General features: G+C 42.1%; 1 protein-coding gene across 3 annotated transcripts in view; it reads left to right on the top strand.

Annotated features, from left to right (window-relative positions):
- ANTXR2 (ANTXR cell adhesion molecule 2) overlaps positions 1 to 20,745 on the top strand; it is a 173,596-nt gene that overhangs the window by 92,874 nt on the left and 59,977 nt on the right. For all 3 annotated transcript variants that reach the window (XM_037896746.2, XM_037896745.2, XM_043545278.1), the window contains 2 exons: positions 5,685 to 5,852; positions 9,756 to 9,836. In XM_037896746.2, coding sequence (XP_037752674.1) covers positions 5,685 to 5,852; positions 9,756 to 9,836 — 249 coding nt within the window. The remainder of the gene's footprint in view (positions 1 to 5,684; positions 5,853 to 9,755; positions 9,837 to 20,745) is intronic.

Genomic DNA, 20,745 nt, shown 5'->3' with positions numbered 1-20,745 from the left:
GAGGAGGAGAGCGAGAGCCTTTTTGAGTGTTTTGGAAGAAACTGCAGTGTAACATAAGTACTCCAACTGTGGGCCAGCCAAACGCACCAACCATAGTGACATTAAGGAGAGGCTTGATCCGTAAGGAATGCACAGCTACAACAGTGCCTGTCTTTGAAGAGACATGATAGCACCATGTTAATTAAAACAGAATGAAAACTGTGCATCCGTATGGCTATGTCCCTTATGTCACACTTTATAGTTCAGTCAGCCTGTATGGAATTTGCAAGGCAATTTTCTTGTGCATTTTAACATGATTCTAAAAAACGGTCACTATCCAAGGTATCAAAACCACAACGAACCATAACGGGGCCCAGTCCTCCTTGAGCGCTCCTGAAGTCTGCTCCTGTAAGTGAGGGCAGAATCAGGGCCTTTGGCAATTCTAAATGATTAGTTTAGAGGAATGTAGATGGAAAAAATGTTTTATGCAGCACCTTTCAAATCCAAGCTATCTCAGAGGGGTTTACAAAGTACACTCAGGCCTCGATTTACGCTGTGGTTATGTTCTTGAAAAAACACCGTGCAAATAGAAATCTTGTAAAAAGATACCAAGGGCCTATGGGAAATAAGGGTTTAGGTTCCATGCTCACAAGGTGACCTCCCTAATTTATCCGATACAGGTTTTCTTAAAAAAAATTTAATGAATTTTAAATTTTGCTATTAGCCTTTACTGATGTTGAGGATGAACTTGAAATTCCGATAATGCTGATGTTGTTGAAGTCAGAACTCTGAGGGTTCACCTGGGGTGTCTGGGAAGGCCGGGGTGTGTGGAGCAGTGGGGTGGGCCCCGACTTTGGATGGGTGGGCAATGGCGGGGGAGGAGAGGCAAGAAGGATGGGGTAGGAAGGATCACCTTCCCTCACCCCTTCCAGACTGCATTGTGGAGGGCCATGGACACTCTGGCCAGGGCCCCCCTCAGGCCAGGCACACACCCGGGGAGCGGGGTCGGGGCACGGGGGCTTGCCCCGCTCCACCCGCCTGGCATTCCAGCCGGGAAGCGGGCAAGCCCGCGCGCCCCGACCCTGCTCCCCAGCTGGAGCGCCGGGTGGGTGGAATAGGGCAAACCCCCACTCCCCGACCCGGGGTCTGCGCCTGGGGCAGGGGTCCCCTGGCCAGAGTGTCCATCACCCCCCACAGGGCCACCTGGAGGGGGTGAGGGGAGGCATCCCTGATCCCTTCTGCCCCATTCCTCCTGCCTCCCCTCCACCGTCATTGTCCGCCCACCCAAGTGTCCGGGCCTGGTTATGCCACTAATCTGTGCATCTTGGCGACCGTGGTGCACTGTGTAAAAGTGAATCCAAAGGGTCACAATTAATTGACTGTGCATAACTGAAACCGTGTAAAAAAAATATTGTGTAAATCAAGGCCCGACTGTAATGAATTGGACTCAAGAGTGTGGGTCTGGATTCTCAACTGGGGTCATGGTGAGTCTTCAAAGAAGGTTGCAGAGTTTAAATGATAACATTTTGAAAATGGGGCATTTTCCTATTAAACAGGAACCTAACACCTAATTTAACATAAATACACACGAGTTGCAATTAAAAAGTTTACATTTACCACACAGCAATATTTACTGTTCGAAGTATAGAGAAAAACCAGTTGCATCTCAGATACCCATGTGTGCAACTATGGGCAGATGTTACCTTATTAATAGTAAGCATTGTGGACCAGATTTTTAAAGGTAGGTAGGTTCCTATCTGCATCTTTAGGTACCTAAATACCTTTAAAAATCTGGCCTTCTCTGCCTAAATTCCCCATCTGTAAAATGGGGATGATAATGCTTCTCTATTCTTACAGCACCTCTCTGAGGCTATGGTCATTATCTGATGTTTGTAAGACAGTGAGGTGCTATGGTGATTGGGCTTATATAAGAATCTAGCTCAGTAGATGATAGGACAACGTTTAGAAATCTTCAAGTTAGACAGTAATAGGCCAGTGGTTGTGCTGGTAACAAAGTTGCATCTGTGATTTTTAAACTGTTGCAAAAGGCTGTATGAACAGTCTTAATTCAGTTTTAACCAGGCGTATTTCAGTTTAGCCTGAGTCAGTTAGGAAGTAACTGACAATAAGAGTACTATGCATCTTTTCCACTAGTTTAACTAAATTGGTTTAAAAGCTGATTTAAGTTAAAGGAGTGCAACTTGCTCATGTGGACAAAGTATATTGCAAGCTCTTCAGAGCTGGGATCCTGTTCTTTGCTTGGTCTGCGAGTTGTGTAGTGCACTTCTGGCACTAAATTGCATGCATAATAAATTACAGTGAGTCTTAGCTCAAACACAGCATTTAGTTACAAGACATGTTTTAATTTATAGCTGGAATTTTGGCCAGGACACAGGGCTGAAAGCTGAAATCTTTTTGAAATTATTGTTGAAAACACAAACATGGTACAGCCATAGTCAAGGCCCTTTTAGGGCCTCTCCTACATGGTACTCAGCCCCTCTTGCCCTCTGTGGGAGCTGAGAGTACTCAGCACCTTGCAGAATTGCCCTCTGATCTTTCAGTTACCTTCCCCCTGCACAGCCATGTATGGCAGTGGAGTGTGAGACTTCACCTCTGACCGGTAATATGGGATTCAGTGGCCACTGTTAACTGAACAAAGTGGCACAGAATATAGGGGAGGGGAATCCTGACTTTCAGATCATATTAATTGCCCCTTTCTAGTCCATCTGGGGGAGGAGATATCCACCCTTAAACCTTTCACTGGGTCTGGGCTCAATGTTGTCTGTCTGGTGACTCAGGTAGGTGTAATTGTGGAGGTAGGAGGCAAAAGGAAAGATTTCTAGGAAAAGTGAAGGTGAGCTGGTCACGGTGACTCCCGGGAACATTAGGAAGGAGGGTTCTTTTTTACTTGACATTAAATGGGGACACAGAGTTTACTAGAAACTTGGGTAAATTAAGGAAAAATAGGCAAGTTTTTTAATTTAAACATTTAAAATTGAAAAAGACCAAACCCTTAGAGCTTTCTAAAAAGCGTTGTTTCTCCTACTTGATTTATTCTGGTGACATCAGCCCCTGCTGACTCTTCTTTACTGTCACTTCTCTTCTTAAACACTGTTCTTTCTCTGCCCAGTGTCCTGCTGAATCTTTCTAAAATAAAGTTGATACTGTATGGAAGGGCTCTGCCCCTTCATTGCTTCCCCATAGCCTGGTCTGATCTCTGACTCCAGTGTCTGTCTCCTTTTTGCTACTGAATGTGTTACTGCCTCTAACTCGGTCTATCGCCTCAGCTCCATCCCCCTTTCCTGTCCTCCTTTGCTCCTTGTTTCATCCCCTACTTCTCTCTTGTCTCTTCTGCTGATAAGCATGTTTTTTATCCTTGTCAAAAAACTCACTTCGCCACTGAACCTGCCCTCACCAAGGTCCTGACAGCCCCCTTCCTGTATGTCATAGAGTCAAGTCTGTGTTCTATTCCTCTGAGTTTCTGTGCTGTTTTCAGTGCATATGGTCATTCAGTCTTCTTCCACTTTCTCTTGTTCCTCTGTTCTCTCCTGATTCTCTTGCAGTCCTGTAGGCAGCGCCTTTACTGTTTCCTTAGATGAGGAGGAAGAGATAAGAAGGCAACAATCTTATAGTGACCCACAGTGTGTCGTCTTTCCTCTCCTCTTCTCTTTCTATGTCTACTCTCTCATTAGGCAACTTCATTCACTTCAGCAGTTTCAGGTACAACCTCTCGGCTCATGACTCTCAAATTTACTTCCGTAGCCTTGTCTTCCACCCCTCCAGCCAGCCTCAGACATCTCGGATGTTCTGACATCATTTTGAAATTCATCTCTCCCAAACAAACTTCTGCCCTTTGCTCCAAATCCCTTTCCATCACCACAGACATTCCCCCTGTTCTTCCCATTTTCCAGGGGGTTATCGTCTGTGTCACCGTAGGGCCCTTTTTCTCATTCCTATTTTCTACCATGTCCATTTCTCACTTTGCCACCAACTCGTTTCCTCTGTTAGGAAGGTCAGATAAGAAGTTGCCTTCCCAGGCAATGCTATTGCTCCTCCATGATAGTCCAGCACAGTTTAGCCACCGTTAGCTAACTCTGAGAAGTTCTTCCCAGCTCTGTGTTTCGGAATTGCCTGAAAGTTTTCTGTTGCTGGATTGGCAGGCCCAGCCCACAACAGACTTAAGTTTTCTTATCAAATTGGGATGTCAGACTCCACAAGTTTCAGGTTCTTCTCAGTGAAGCTATTTTAAGCTGAAGGGAAGATCATTTCTTCTATAAGGAATACACCATCTAGCACTAAATGGTTTTAACAGTGTTTAAAACATGTATTAACGACTTCATCAAAAACACTGTAAAAGTACTGAAAGATACAGAAACGTTTTTATGACTCATAGGGTCTACTTGGAAATGAAAGCCCAGTCTAATACTGCAGTAAGAAGAGTCCCTGTTTTTTTTTTGTTTTGTTTTGTCCCTAAGTAACCTAGCAGAAAGGTTCAAAGTAATCCCCTGCCCAAGAAATAGCAGCCTGTATTTTACCAGGTGAGTTATTAGCGTACGCTTGGACTACCTCATTCACTGCAGTGGGGTTCCACTGATGTAAGTGATTAGACTTTGGCTCACTGTTTAAATCATGTTTTTTTCCTCCAAGACATTTTTCTTCCTTTGATGGGGCCAGTGTTTCTTCTGTTCTGTATCCTTACAGCATATTGAGTTCACTTTTATATCAGAATGCAAATACATGCCTTTCTTACCATAAGCAATAATACAGATTTTCTTTCCATTTGAAATATTCACATATATATTCTATCCAATGCGATGGAGATAACCATGTCATTCACATTTGGCCACTTCATCTGCATCCTGTCCGCTATCTGTCTCCCACAGAACTACTGCTAATATTCCAAACCTCTGAGCAGCTCCAGTCAGCTTTCATTTAAAAAAATACTGTTGAAGAAATAGTTCTTTCTTGTCCATAAAAACTACCATGGGTCTGAGGTTCAGGACGGGTAATAGCCAGTCCTGCGCAGACAGGTTTAAAGTAGATCTCCGAATATATCTGAATTAGAAAAGTCAAGTTATCAGAACTAGAGTAGATTTGTACCTTTTAGTAAGGAAAGATTTCCCAAATTTCCAGTGTCACAGCCTTCTTTTGATATATGGTACAACAGTGGTGGGCAACCTGTAGCCTGCCGGGGTAATCCGCTGGCCTGCTGCCAGACAGTTTGTTTACATTTGCACAGCCGCCCGTAGCTCCCAGTGGCCGTGTTTCGCCGTTCCCAGCCAATGGGAGTTGCGGGAAGCGGTGCGGGCCGCAGGGATGTGCAGCCGCTGCTTCCCGCAGCTCCCATTGGCTGTGGTTCGCTGTTCCCAGCCAATGGGAGCTGCGGGCAGCTGCGCAAATGTTAACAAATTGTCTCGCAGCCCGCCAGCGGATTTCCCTAACTGGTCTCAGGTTGCCCACCACTGTGGTACAACCTTCATTTAATATTTTGTTTTACTTTTCCAATATTGAGAATTAGCAAATTATGTTTCAAGACATATCTAGGAGAGCTGGTTAAAATCACGAGACATGTTAGTGAAAATGTTCATGAATTTTTTTCCTCTTTTTTCCCCCCCATAAAAAAATTGGAATTAATATTTTTACCCAGTCTTATTATTTAGTACACATATGCCTATATTAATACCGTATATTCTCATTTTGTTTAGGTTCGTTGGGGTGATAAGGGATCTACAGAAGAGGGCGCTAGGTTAGAAAAAGCCAAAAATGCTGTGGTGAAACTCCCAGACGAATCAGAAGAGCCCTTTCACGCGAAACCTCCTAAACCCAAGGCTACCTCACAAGCTGCTCAGGAAAAGTGGTATACTCCAATTAAGGTAATCTTTTAATCTTTAAATAAATGTCACTTTGCTGTGTCTTTATATTAAAGGCCAGATTTTGCAGCCCTTACTCGTATCGAGTAGTACCTTACTCCTCAAGTAATTGCATTCAAGTAAATTGAACTATTTTGGAGTAAAGTACTACTCAGAGTGAGTAGAGGTGGCAGTATGTGGCCCTTAATTTTACACTTCATTATTCTGCACCAGATTCTGATACCCTTACTCACAATGAATTATCCCTTACACCAGGGATCGGCAACCTTTGGCACGCGGCCTGTCAGAGAAAGCCGTTGTGGGGCCAGGCCGGTTTGTTCACATGCAGCATCAGCAGGTTCAGCCGATCACAGCTCCCACTGGCCGCGGTTCACTGCTTCAGGCCAATGGGCGCTGCAGGCAGCAGTGCGAGCTGAGGGATGTGCTGACTGCCGCTTCCCGCAGCCCCCATTGCTCTGGAACGGCAAACCACGGCTAGCGGGAGCTGCAGTCGGCTGAACCAGCGAATGCTGCATGTAAACAAACCGGCCCAGCCCGCCAGCAGCTTTCCCTGATGGGCCACGTGCCAAAGGTTGCCAATCTCTGCCTTACACCATGAGTAAGGCTAAGATTTAGTCACAGGCAGGCCTGCCGATAGAAATTCCGGGCCCCAGGGCCAGGGCCGTCCCCGGGGGGAGGGGGTTGGGCACTGCAGCTCTGGAGGGCCCTAGGACCAGTCCCACCAGCTGCTGCTGCTTGGGCCATCCTTGGGGTCAGCGGCTCCATTTGCTGCTCAGGCGGTCCTTGGGGCCAGTTGCTCGGGCCATCCTTGGGGTCAGCGGCTCCATTTGCTGCTCAGGCGGTCCTTGGGGCCAGTTGCTTGGGCAGTCCTGGGGTCAGCCACACTGGCCACTGTAGTTGTGGAATTTCACGGGGGTCCCAGAAAGTCACGGAATCCATGACTTCCATGACAGACCCACAGCCTTAACCATGAGTCCTGAAATCAATGGGACTACTCTTACAGTAAGGTACTACCAACGGAAGAGTATCAGATCATTCCCTTTTATTGATGTTTGCTCTGTTCATTTCACCATACATTTGTCATCTGATGGATTAAAAATCTAAAGCTGTTTTGTTTACAGCTTGTAATAGTTTTTCTAAACAATTTGCTGCGTCCAAGATATTCTTGCGGGAAAAAAAGTAAAAAATAAATATAGGCACAGAGTCAACAAGAACAAGAGTCAAGTACAGAAACCTGACTAAAATAAATGAAAGCAAAATAAATGGTTGATGCTAGTAATATTATTGAATAAAGAGATTTCCCTTTGGAGACTGCATGAACAACCTCCAGCCCAACAGTAACCTTCTTCTCAAAAGCTGGATAGGAGTCTTTGGACATCTTTGATTAAAGTGTGTATAGGCAAATGTCCAGACAGAAAGCATCCAGGTCACATGGCGATTTAATTTAGATGCTCTGGTTTACATAGTAACATGATTTGGATGTAAAGTAAACAGAACTTTTCACCAATGCTAACCCCGGGGCACTGGCACGCAAAGCTTTCTTGATACTAGACTTAATTACAGCCCCACAGGGTTCTCAGCATGCATTGTTTCAGTACCGCATTCTCCTAGGGATTAAATAGACTGAAAAGCATATTCTGTAAAATCTGCACAACTTAAATATTTTAAAACATAAATGCTCAAGAAATAGAATGGTTTGGATTCATTTGTATCACGAGTACTATAAAGGGCAGAAAAACAATGCAATGCAAAACAATCAATAGTTTCTTTTTAGTACACTATGAAAATTACCTTTTCAGAAAAAAAAATCGAAGTACCCAAACCTACTGTACTATGTAAGAGAATTCATGGACAAGTCAGGCAGGTTGATAGCTACCCATTTTTGTTGCAGAGCATCAGACTTAAAATCTTTCTTTCATTTTGAAAGACTCATCTGCCTTTCTAGTTATTGCTAGTACACAAATGGGGAACATCTTTGAAACTGGTAATTTCACTTGAAACAGAAGATACTTTTTAAATGGGTCAGCTGCAGTTAGCAAACAGAGAAATAAACCATACAAATGGCTAGTCAGTCCTGCAAAATATCATCTGACCAGGTCATGTAACCTGGTGAATAATAATAAATAAAAATTAATAATTTATAATAGCAAATAGACATACAAAGGGTTCGGGTACCTTGCAGTCAACAATGCAACTGGGGCTCGAACTAGCAAGGAGCTGGGCAATGGGAGCTGAGGGTGCTCAGCGCCTTGCAGGACTGGACCATTGAAGAGCGGGTATAGCTCTCCAGGGACCTGGTGAACGGCCTGTTTAGCATCACTCTCAGTTAAGTAAAAAGCTGTTTAATAAAGAAGACTGAAAAAAAGGTCATCTGAATAAAATAATGCATAAAAATACATAAACAAAAAGCAGTTTATCTTTGTTTGATTATCATGTTTTTTCTTTTAAGGCCTGCCTACAAACAGAAGTTGAGTTTACCGTAAATCAGTTTGTAATCCCATCTTTAGTTAAACTAGTGCAACTCTTTGTATAGATGAGGTCACAGTGTTAGGGCTTGTCTACACAGGAGATTATATATAATTATACCAGTATAGTTAAGCCACTATGGTTATACTGGTATAACTCACCATGAGGCACTCTTATTCTGGAATAATACTGGTTTTTTTTGGTTTTGTTTAAACTACTTCCAAAGTGACATAAACTAAACTGGAAATAGGCACTCTCATTATGGAATAAAAGTGTCCATATGGCAAGTGATACCTGTGTAATGCTTTAAATTCATACCTTACCTCACACCAGTATAACTTCCCATGTAGACAAGCCCTTATATTGGAAAAGCCCATAGCTTAGAGCTTGTCTACACTTAAAGCGCTGTGCTGCTGTAGCACTTCAGTGAAGATGCCACCTACACCAACGGGAGGGAGTTCTCCCATTGGCGTAGGTACTCCACTTCCCTGAGAGGCAGTAGCTGTGTTGATGGGAGAATTCTCCCATCAACCTAGTGCTGTCTACACTGGGGGTTAGGTCGGTTTAACTGCGTCATTCAGGGGTGTGGATTTTTTGTATTCCTGAGCAATATAGTTATAGGAACCTAATTTCCTAGTGTAAACCAGGCCTTAGAATTTCCCACTCATTTAACACTTCGGGTAAGTCTATACTACCCGCTGCTTTGGCAGGCAGCGATCGATCCAGCAGGGGTTGATTTATCGCGTCTAGTCTAGACGTGATAAATCAACCCCCAAGCATTCTCCCGTCGACTCTTGTACTCCGGCGCTGCAAGAGGCGCAGGCAGAGTCGACGGGGGAGTGGCAGCAGTCGACTCACCGTAGTGAAGACACCTCAGTGAGTAGGTCTAACTACGTCGACTTCAGCTACGTTATTCACGTAGCTGAAGTTGTGTAACTTAGATCGATCCCCCCACTGTGTAGTGGAGCCACTACTTAATCATTTGTCCCTGGCTCGGTTTGTTCCCATTAATTAGGATTTACGCTTATACTGTCCCACTTAAGCAACACTCGTCATTCACTGTTATTAGGGGATTGTCTGCACACAGACTTGCACCAGTGTCATTAGACCGAAGCAAATTCTGGGTGGGCAATCTTATTTTGGTTTAAGGGGGCTTATTTCAGTTTAGCTTAAACCTTTTCCTATTTGGTTCATCTAAACTGAACTAATCAGGGCTTAAACCAAAATTAAAGTGTCCATACAGATTGCTGCACCCATTTAACTACACATGTTTAAAATCATACCTTAAGTTAAACCTGAACAACTCTGCATGTAGAAGAGTCTGTGGCTAAATCAGCTCCCTGGCAGACAACACAGGACAGCAGCTATCTCAATTTAAATATGTCCCTGTTAATTGATATACACTGTAATGCTCAAAATCAACCTGCTCTATTGTTACAGGGTCGACTTGACGCACTGTGGGCTCTGTTGCGACGGCAGTATGACAGGGTATCTTTGATGCGACCACAGCAAGGAGATGAGGTTTGTGTGTGTGTGTGTGTGTGTGTGTGCATTTAGTGGTGGTGGAGGGAGAGAGGGAGTTGGTTCTATTTCATAACAGCCCCTGGTGTATTTATTAAATTAAGCCTCTAGGCATAAATAAGAATGAACATTGATAATGCACTCCTCTTAGCTAAACCAAGTTGTACAATCACTTTATAGTATTAGTTTCTTTGTTTTAAGGATGGAAGCTGTAAGATTTGTAATTCAGCAGGTCAGATCATGACAGGGGCTGCTCATGGCACCATCCAGAAAGCTCCTACTGAGGCAACAGGATATTCTTAATAAAGTGCTTTTGTATTTCATATATTGTCTCTGTAGACTGGTTAGAAGAACAGTCTTCATGTTCTTAACTCTTTGATTCTAAAGCCAAAACAAACCGATGAACAGAGAAACAAACAATCATTTAAAAGTAGTGCCATTAAAGAGATGCATCACCAGCCAAAACATGCTGCAGGCCGTTGGTGTCCTGAAGCAGTTAATTAAAATGAAGAATGCTGTAAGTCTTTTGTCTGTCTTAAATGGGTGGGGTGGGGGGGAGATGGTGCAACTCCATCAAGAGCAACACTCCCCAAACTTGTAGTGTGGGTGATTGATTTCTGGTCTCCATGTCCTAAAGAGAGTGTCACAAATCCATCTGATGTCTTTTTATGTTGGGATCTGTGACTTATCTTTAAGATATTTAATATTTCATTGAGCCATTATACTCCTTATTGGCTAGAAATCCAAGGAGGAGACTTAGAACAGGTTATTCCAGCTAAATGCAACAATAACTTATACTCAGTAAAGTTGCTCCAATGCACCGTTAGAGGATACTCAGTGCATGTTTTTTACGACATCTTCCACTTACTGACCAAAGCATATCCCCCTTGGAGGTCTGCCAGCACAAATGCAGATTTGCTAATCCATTGAAATCTGTGGACCCACTCATTCAGACATGGGCAGAATTTGGCACGGAAACGCTATACTCTAGAAATATTCTCCCTTTCAACAAAATAAATATCCTTTTATCATGTAAGCAGCAGTACAAGCTGACAGTGCAAGTATGTTTTTCCCCATTAATTCCATATCTCCTTTCTTTTAACTTTAATTTGCCATAATTTTAAAACAGTTTATCTGTTAACTTTCTTCCTCAGCGGTTCACTGACTTAGTAGAACTCTCATTCAGAAATTGATTTTATATATAGCAAAATTAGGGCTTTTTGGAAACTTATGTAAAACTTTTTTAATACATGTCCTTGATGCAGAGTACAAATGTGCAACCTGCCTGTTGTTTAATACAAGCCCATTTATTATGCATTGTCATCAGTAGGCACTATTACTGATATTATTAGGTACTGTTCCTCAAGATACTTTGGGGATGTATCACTATCCTTGAGTAAAGAGTAGTGTGCATTGATACTGTTCCAGAAGCAGACCAGGTTCAGTCCCTGCTTCCTTCCTTGTTCCAGAGGGGAAATAATCTGCTTCAGGCCTTAACCAGCAGCAGATGATCAGATAGCAAGTGTGAAAAATTGGGGTGGGTAATAGGTGCCTATACAAGACAAAGCCCCAAATTCCGGGACTGTCTCTATAAAACCGGGACATCTGGTCACCCTAGCCATTTTGTTCTGCTTTAGTTCACTGACTGGCACAAAATGGGAGTGGAATGGAGTCAAGGTTCTGCCCACTCCCTACCCCTGCCTGCCTCTCTGTGTGTGACAGGAAGCAGGAGCCCCAAGAAGCCCCACTCTTCCCTGCACTGCCACTTGTAAGGCAGGTAGTTCGCACAGGGGAGAAAAGGGGAGAGGCTTATGTCCTCTTACTTTCTGCGCCGGTGCATAGGACAAGACTTGCTCTAATTCAAGGAGCACCTTAGAAATATCTCTACATTAAAAATTGTACAGGGGCATGGATGCGTGACACTTTACAGGGAAATAAAGCTGAGAGGTCCTCATGCCGGGACTTTGCTGTCTACATTACTCATTACAGCAAAGGTTAACTATGAACCTGGCATAAATTCTGCACCAGACAAGGGTCTGCTCCAAGGTGTAGGGCCAGAGCTCTGCAATGCATTGAAGGTGAGGATGAATGTGGTAGAGAAGGAAGCTGAAAGCTAGTGCAGGACCTGAGGGTGATGCTGGAGGTGATATATATAGTGTACACTAGAAGGGTGCTATGTGAAAATTAGGGAGGTCAGAAGCAAGAGGGTGCTGCATTCAAAGGCCAGGGTGTGGACCAATTTTTTTTTTATCTTTTTTTTTCCTCATAGAAATGGATGGTATAGGATGGATTCTGGAACTATTCTAAATGAAAAAATGGCAAGATTTTGCTGGAATGGAGGCAGAGAGTGGTGGTGGAAGGAATAAAATGTGAGAGAGGAGAGTAGGAGGTGGGGATATCCCTTTTATAACAATGTACAGCTTTGTACATGAACATTTTCAATAGATTTACTGTGGTTGCAAGATTGCTACTGTTAGTGTGTTGGAAATCCAGTTAGGTATAGTAGATCCATATGGCAAACATATGTGCCATATACAAAACCGGACAGTTTGACAGGTAAATGCGGTATGAGAGTAGAGGCACTGATAAAATAGTAACTGAACAGGTTGAACATTATGAGTAATTTTGCTACCAAAGTTTGTGGTTTTGCAGGTGTAAAAACGGGACTTTTGTAAACTGCTGCTGCCATAGAAATAAGCAAACAAATTTTTGAACCAACAGGAAATGAGACTGAGAAGGCAGTGACCAGTGTCTTTCTTTACAAGAAACAGAGAGCGAGAGAGAGAATGAGAGAGAGGAAAAGATCTGGCTGAATTTCAATTGACTGAGAGAGGGGTAGAATTTATAATGCTGGATGAAGTCATTGTCCTTGGGGTATGACCCATGGCAACATAAGAACACAACTTCTGTCTGGCTATCAGCATGTTTTATACCCCGGGAAAAAAAAATCCTTTTATTTATTCATAGATTGTTCAGTGCAGATCTGCTGCTATACCTCTTGTGAGTTCAAGTCAGTAAACAAACCAACTCTCTCTCACACACATACTGGAAGCACTGTCATGCTAAATAGCAGGCCAAACAAATGTTTTTCTTTTATTGCTTAGAAACCTGGTAGTTCTCATTTGCAGGAGAATTCACTGCTGAATTCAAGTCCTTGATCACGTAATTCAAGTTTAGGCATGAAGTATCAAAGCAGAGAGAGCTTTCTTCTCTGTCCCACTCCCTCCCTGCACCCTCCATGCCTCTTCTCTTTCCTACAAGCCAGCTAATGCCGAGGGTGGCCCAGTTTGAGGGCCGCACACAGTCAAGTCAAGAGGCTTTGATTTGTGGATGGAACTCCTTAGAGTCATAAATTTTTCAGCTGGCAATCCACAAGGTTAGGGAAGCTTGTCCAGGTGTGAGCTAGCAGGTTGTCGCCGACATCTGTTTAGAGCATAGACACAGGTCCTCACCAGCCTGCAGTGAGGCTGCTGGATTGTCAGCAGATGTAGTTAAGAGTGGCAGAACAGTTTTGGTCTCACATTTGCCGCCTGGGGGGCTGAAACACTAAAGGTAGAGTGGGGGTGGACACAGCTGCACTCCCAAACATGCCTCAGGCACAAATAAAGAGATCTAATATAGTTTGACTCAGTTGTGGTGGGGAAACGAGGGCAGAGAGCCACTTCAGAGACAACTTAACGCGGCAACATCTGCTGCCAAGTTTCCAGGGAGTGACAGGGGACAGCAGGTACAGATCGAAGTCCCCACGTAAACAGCCTCCATTAAGCCATGAACTCTTTTGAAGGGGTTCCATCAAACAGGCTAGAGTCCGCAGCAGGAGTTTGTTTTGTTTTCAAAGCCCTGTTTTGTTCTGTGCACTAACAAGGTAATTTATAAATGATGCATTACCATGCATTCATACTTCAATACTTTTGGGGTTGCTCCATAAACCAGTTAACTGTCAGAAAAGCGTCTTGGCTTTAATTGAGGTTATGTTAACCTTCAGACCACATCTCCACACTCTCAGCCACACAGCAGAGCTGAGTTTGTATTCTGTAACAGAGACGCCTCGTAGCACCGTTGTAAAGGGGGGATGTCTGCCATTGTCTCTGTTGTGAAACTCCTGTTTTGTGGGGTTCATTATTGCATCTGACAAGAAACTCGGCACAGGTTTGCACCGTGGCTAAACAGGGTCTAAACTATTCTAAGTTTGTTTGTTTTTTTTTGTTTTGTTTTTTTAAAAAGGCAAAATAAAATTGTTTGTTTTCAAATGCTCCAAATGACCGTGCTGATTTGCAAAATTTGATACTCATTGAGCTTCTGAGCCTGCAAACACTTCTTATGCTCATGAATAACTCTAGGTATGTGAATAGTTCCATTGAACTCAATGGGTTTACTCATGTGCTTATGATTGAGCAACCATATGCATAATGTTTGCAGGATCGGGGCATAAAAATGCATGTAAAATAAATAAATAATACTATTGATGGACTTGATGAAAGCAGTTACTTTTATTGGGGAATTCTTCTTAAAAAAACAATAGTACAGTATGTCCTAGAACATATGATACTTTCACCCTCTTTAAAAAAGTGATTTTTTTATAATAAAAGGTAATGTGCATGCAAATTGCATAGAACAAGAATACATGATAAAAGCTAAAGAAGTAATACCGATATGGCTGCTAATGTATTTTTTTTCATGATAACATTATTTTGTAAGCAACTATCCGAGCAAATAAATCATATTCCATAGAAAAACTGTTAAAGTAACATAGCTTTACTGCTATGAGCAGTTCCATTGAAGCACTTTTTCAAGTATATGCTCCATGGGGAGGGACTTTACCTCCCTTTGCACTTGTTCATCACGTAGCAAATTGTGGTTGTTACAGGAAGCAAATTCTAAGTAGTAATTAGTCAGAAGATTGTGCCATCAATTTTTGAGCAGAAATCCCCTTTGGTATTTATAGAGATTTTGGCTTAAAAACTGATCGTAGGGTAGCTAGTGTTAGTAAGATTGGGCTATAAGTGTATCTTGTATAAGAGAAACCCCACTATTTTGAGCCAGACTAATCACAGATTTTTTGCAGGCAATATACATCACTGTTTTCCTCCCCTTCAATCTCTTATTGAAACATGAGAGGCAGAGAAAGTTAGCAAGATGATTCATTTTAAAATAAATTTGAAATGTCAGATGATTACGTTTACCAGTTATATTTGCACATATAAAAATTGTATTTAGCTGGATGGATCATTTCTTCTGATGCGGCCGATTACCATAAGTTATAGCATCTTTGGAAGCTGCATGCCACAGTGTACTTGAGTCCTACATTAAACCTGCCTTAAAATGTGTGACTGTTTTGACCAGGACTTTTAGTTTCTGCAGAGTTTTAAGATAATAAATTGGAGAGTATTATTTTGAGTAAACTTGCTGTAGAGAGAGGCTTGTGTTTGCATTTGGAATTCTTTAAGGACCATCATATTTCACTATAGGATATTTGTGTATTAGGGTCAGAGCCCGGTCCTGGTGTGTTCGTGGCATGGAGCCTAAGTAGACCTGTGTAGTCAAGCTGGACTGTATGGTCTCAGAGGCCTCTTCATATCCTGAGGGGTTGTCCTCACTCAAAGGTGGACTTGTAAGGGTTTTGTGAGCTTCTTACTCTCTCCCCACCCCAGCGAGGACTTCACAAGGACAAATTCGGAGGTGGCAATATAAGTTGCACCTTGATTGGTATAAGCCAGTGGAAATGATGGAAGTAAGTAGACCAACTTACTCTTAGCTCTGCCAATTGACCCATAGGCACCTTCTGCGCCACTTACACCACCTCCAAATTTGGCCCCCAGAAGCTCACCACAAGGCTGTGGCAGATGCTGTTGAAGAGACTGCGTGTATGTGTCGTGCCTCCCTGAAGTCTGGGAGCTGTGGTTGACTCCCAGCAAGTGGTGTTGTGGAAATTTAAAAAGACTGTGCACCCTACGACAATTCTCTGCTGACAACTCTGACGTGGAACTATTAGCCAGGTGAGGGGAGTGGCCAAGAAACCAATTATTCCCCTTCAAAGGTGGTCAGGGTGTTAGGGGAAGCAGTTCCTCCCCGAGAAACCTATCTCCATGCCAGTAAAAAGAGAGTCCTTTCTTCCACTCAGCCCACAGCAACTCCGCAAGGTAACAGCAACTGCCTGCACATTGTTACTCTGGTGTATGGCTGTGTGCGTGTATATATGTACTTGCATTGGCGTTCCACTATATTCACGTTCAGCAAATATCAGGATGTTTTTTCCTCTGTATGGTATAGTAAGCTGCAGGCTCTGGTCTAGGCTCCTATTAGTCCTAGATGCACTAATTTTAGTAACTCATTAATGAATATTCAGTGCCTACTAGTATCATAACGGATTGTTCCACATGATGCTGTAACTTCATGGGCCTACAGCCAGTCCATCATCATACATTACAGTGGTGCCACTGAGTCTGCCTGCGTTCCCATTACAAGCCTAGTTTTTCAGGGAAGAGGGTATTTTCTTGATTCACTCATGAATATTTGTGTTAGTATTGAGGGATTCAAACCAGGAACAAGGGTTGGAAGCAGCAAGGCTTGTTACTTTATTCTTGTCTTTTAAAAAAATTAAACATCTTGACTATTTTTATGACATCGGTATACAAAATAAGAGTTTGGCTGTTTGGGTTTGGCTTGTATTATTTTTACATGGTTACAATTCAAAATGTTATCCGTCATGTAGATGAGCTCACAAAGATTAAAAGAACAGAGTAATCGTCGTCAGAAAATTGTTATTGTTTCCTGAGTAATTTAAAAAAATAATTTACTCAAATTATTTTTTTTCTTCTACATCAAACCAAGCCCAGCAGCATTTTCAGATGTGATACTGACGAGGGTCAGATCCTGCCCCATTGAATTCAACGGGCATTTTGAAGCCCAGGATGGCTCTGCCACTGATTTTTACATAAGGTGGAGATCTGATTTGATTTCGTGAAACATGGAAAGGATTATGTTTAAAAAGTGAGATTTTAAAAAGAATTTTAAATATTCCTTTCTGTATTTAACAAAGTCTATATGTATTTTGAATTTCTGGAATCTCTGTACTGGCATGGGAGTGCAAAAAGAATGATATGTGTGGGGTGAAAATGCATCGCTTTCCTGTACATGTTTTCTATCAATTTGGGGACCCTCTGGCAAAATATCACAGTTTAAGGCTCTCATATTTTTTAGTGGGAGCTGTGCATGCAGACTGAAGAGCAAAATTTGGGCCTAAGCTTTTTCTAAAATTTCAGCAGACCAGCAGCTCATTTAAAAATCTCTAGGTGCTCCTGTTCAGTTCTCAGGAAAGTGGAAGGAAATGTTTCAAGGAAGTGGAAGTAAAACTAGTTTAGTGCATTCTTCTGAAACTCCCCTAGTATTTCCGATTTAAATTCTGAAGTTGTGGTCAAATCTAAAATAGTGTGTAAGGCACAGGACTAGAATTCAGGGTTCCTTTCCTGGCCAATGCCTTTAGACAAGTCACATCACCTCTCTGTACCTCAGTCCCCCATCTGTAAAGTGGAAATAACAATACTTCTCTCCTTTGCAAAGCACTTCGCGAACGATAGATTGAAAATGCTAACTATGAGCTAGGCATCATTATGGATTATTAGTTGTTGACATGTGTCATCTGTTTAGGGTTATGTTTCATTTTCGGGGAGGCAACGTTCAGTAACTGGTGCATCTAAACAGTAACAGTTTCTCAGCAGAGAACTCGGCAGCAGTGTAAATTGTATTGCCCCGTAGCAGTTTTTAAAAATATTGTAGCGTAGAGGCTCCAGTCCTACCAGGTGCTGAGTGTCCACCTCTCCCACTAAAATCAGCATCAGGAAAAAGGACCCTTGTAAGATTGGCCTATAATACATCATTCTGGGAATATAAGGATCATAATTTCTCAGCTGTCAGTCAATGAAGGATGTGATAGGTGCTTTTAATGCAGTGGTCTCTATTAAAAGCCAACATTTGTTAGTGAACACTAGTTATTTCTTTAACTTGCAGGAAACTGAGTCATTTCAAACACAGCTACATGATAACTGTTGGCACATCCTGTCATTTTACTGATGATTACTGCAGCTGTGCTTAAAATCAGCATTTAGGAGTCATCTGGAAGAGTAGGCTGAAAAATTGACCTGAAATAAAGAGACATGTACATTTTGATGGTCACTACAGTTTTGAAATGTTTGTCTGGTGAGTCCATACAATAAAAATGGGGAATCCTGCTGGAACAGTCCTTGGGCAGGCCTTTGAAATCAGAGTGGACTTTTAAATGTAACCACCATAGATAGGCTTTTATAGCTTTTATTAAGAGTACAGCGAGTTACATTTTAAAACACACAAAGGTCTCAGGATGCTTTCCTCCCACAGCATGAGATGTGTCCTCTGAATGCGTTAAGTTTTTTATTTTTAATTGGCCTAGAGTTGCCATGCTACCACAAAGTGTGGAGCCAGAGCCATTCTTGCTGTCTTCATTAGTTTACAAACCACTATGGGGAAGCTGAGCATTTTAGGCCATTTAGCACATAGAGCTTGATGAGTATCAGGGCCACGCTTGCTGTGCGGAATGCATGGGGATAATGCCTATTAAGGAAGATAAAGTCAATCTTTTCTGGGTGCAGTGTGAATTGGTTACAGTTACAGCTGTCACTTGCTGTCTCAGCTGCCATGAAGAGCATGACAGTGGTTTTTTTTTTTTTTTATAAGGTTGAGCTATATGAAGAAATGAACATTTTATTTTCAATTTGGTTTTTCCAATAATTTGTTTGAGTGAATTATTGTTCGTTTGTTTTTAAAAAAATTCACATTTGCTTATTTGATTTCTTTAAAACACCTTTGTATGGAAGTAGATGGCAACAGAACAGTTATGTTTAATCAGTCTTCCAGGATTGAAGAGCATGCAGTACATATCTAACCAAGCTCAATCATAAAATGCAAACCCCAACTCCTGCACAGCTATTATGAACTGTGGGGGCTGACGTGGTTTATGTTAATGCTGAGTATCTCATTAGTCCAGTTTACGGAAAGGCTGACTACCCTCAAGAAACAGCAAGTAGAAAGCTGACAGTTTAATTCAGTTGCTACTCTCCAGAAGAGACGTGACAGCTTTAACTGTCTTGTGCGCCCAGATTTATGAACTAGTCCTACGCTCTTAACCAGATTAGTTCCTTTTCCATTAACTGCTGAAAGTAGGGCAGCTGTCCAAGCGGCTGGTTGTAAATTCGATAATGGCGGCTGTGTTAATCTGTAGGCTTTTCAGATGGAGAAGGCAGCAGATAACAGGATTAAAGTTTCACGACCTGGGGTTTTCACAGCCTGAGAAGGGGGCATAGGGGGATAGAGAATGACTTCTGTCATTAATCTTAATTGATTGCCAAGAGGTTTTAATTGAGGTTATTAATTAGAAAGAGCCTTAACACACTGTCTACACATGAGCATCAGATGCTCCTTTGTGAAATATGGCTATATTGCACATATACATACACACCAACACATACATATATCGTATTTCTGTATGAAATATGTATGTGTGTGTACAGAGAGAGAGAGAGATGTATTTGTCTGTAAATATGTATATAAGCATCAGGAGTTTTTTGTGAAATGTGATATTGATACACACACCCATATTTCTGAATGATATATGTATATATATAGATAGATAGATAGAGGTACCTGTGCATATGTCTGTGGGCCTCTGTTGCTCTTTTATGAAGTATGGGGATTTATATAAATATCTATCTTATGTGTAGATGTATAAATCCGTGTATTTCACGAAAGAGAAGCTCATGTCCATCTGTATCTGTAGGTAAACAGACACCCATACATATTTCAAACAGAAATGTTTTCATTTGCATCTTTCTTAATGTCTTTGAACTAATATTTACCTGTTTGGTTCATTCCCTCTGGGGCAACTGGCATTGGCCACTGTCAGAAAACAGGATACTAGGCTAGATAGACCTTTGGCCTGACCTAATATGGCCGTTCTTATGTTCCTAATATTCAATCCTTCACTTTTTTTTTTTAACAAGTTACTGTAGGACAGTTAGGATAGATAGACAAATAACAGTACATCCTGGTACAGCCCTGGTTAGGGCAACAGTAATAAATTTCAGTAATGTTGTTTTCATCTTTACCAAAATACTGTACACCAGAGGAAATATTAAATTAGGGATTGAGCATATAAATTAGGCAAGAGGAGAAAGTGCTGTTATGAAGTCTCAGCATTTGGGTTTCATTTAGATTCAGACCACGTTAGAAATGTCTCCAGGCTGAAGGTCCTTCATGTCCAAACTGAGCTATGAACTGATGCGGCCTTCTTCTGGTGAACCATGTTACCCTTCACTGCAGTTCGTGTACTTCCTGCTTTGGCGAGCCAGGAGAATCCCTGTTTGTTGATGAGCATGCCAGGCGGTCTTATCATGCCATCATCCAGTTGCGGTGCCATAAGTGATCTATATCTGCTTTTGTTAGTGAGCCCAGGAAAATCCTCCTCACTGGTTGGTGGAAGGTGAGATTGGGAGTGCAGCTACTCACAGTTCGATCTCCGAGTAGGGCATGATTTCTTTCACTTTCTCACTACCTTGGATAAAATGGCTGTAGCGCCTCTACCCCTTGCTTACAGCCTGTCTCTTCCCCTTGAGTCGCAAAGTGAAGACAATATTCATGGGCCAGACATATGAAGTAGAAGATGAAAACCTTTGCAATGATGATGTAAGAAAAGTAGACACCAGAACTCAATGATGGTTTTTTACAAACATTCACTCAGATTTAAATATGAATATGCTTTGGTCATGATGTCACCCCTTTTGTTTTCACTTTCTGTGAACGTTTTAATGACCTAGCTTTATTTGATGGAATTAACACACAAAGCAGTTTTCAGCTTTCATGCTCAAATAATTGCACTGGA

Source organism: Chelonia mydas, chromosome 4, assembly GCF_015237465.2.
Source record: "Chelonia mydas isolate rCheMyd1 chromosome 4, rCheMyd1.pri.v2, whole genome shotgun sequence".
NCBI classification, from domain to species: Eukaryota; Metazoa; Chordata; order Testudines; family Cheloniidae; genus Chelonia; species Chelonia mydas.
This window is presented reverse-complemented; position numbering and strand designations above follow the sequence as displayed.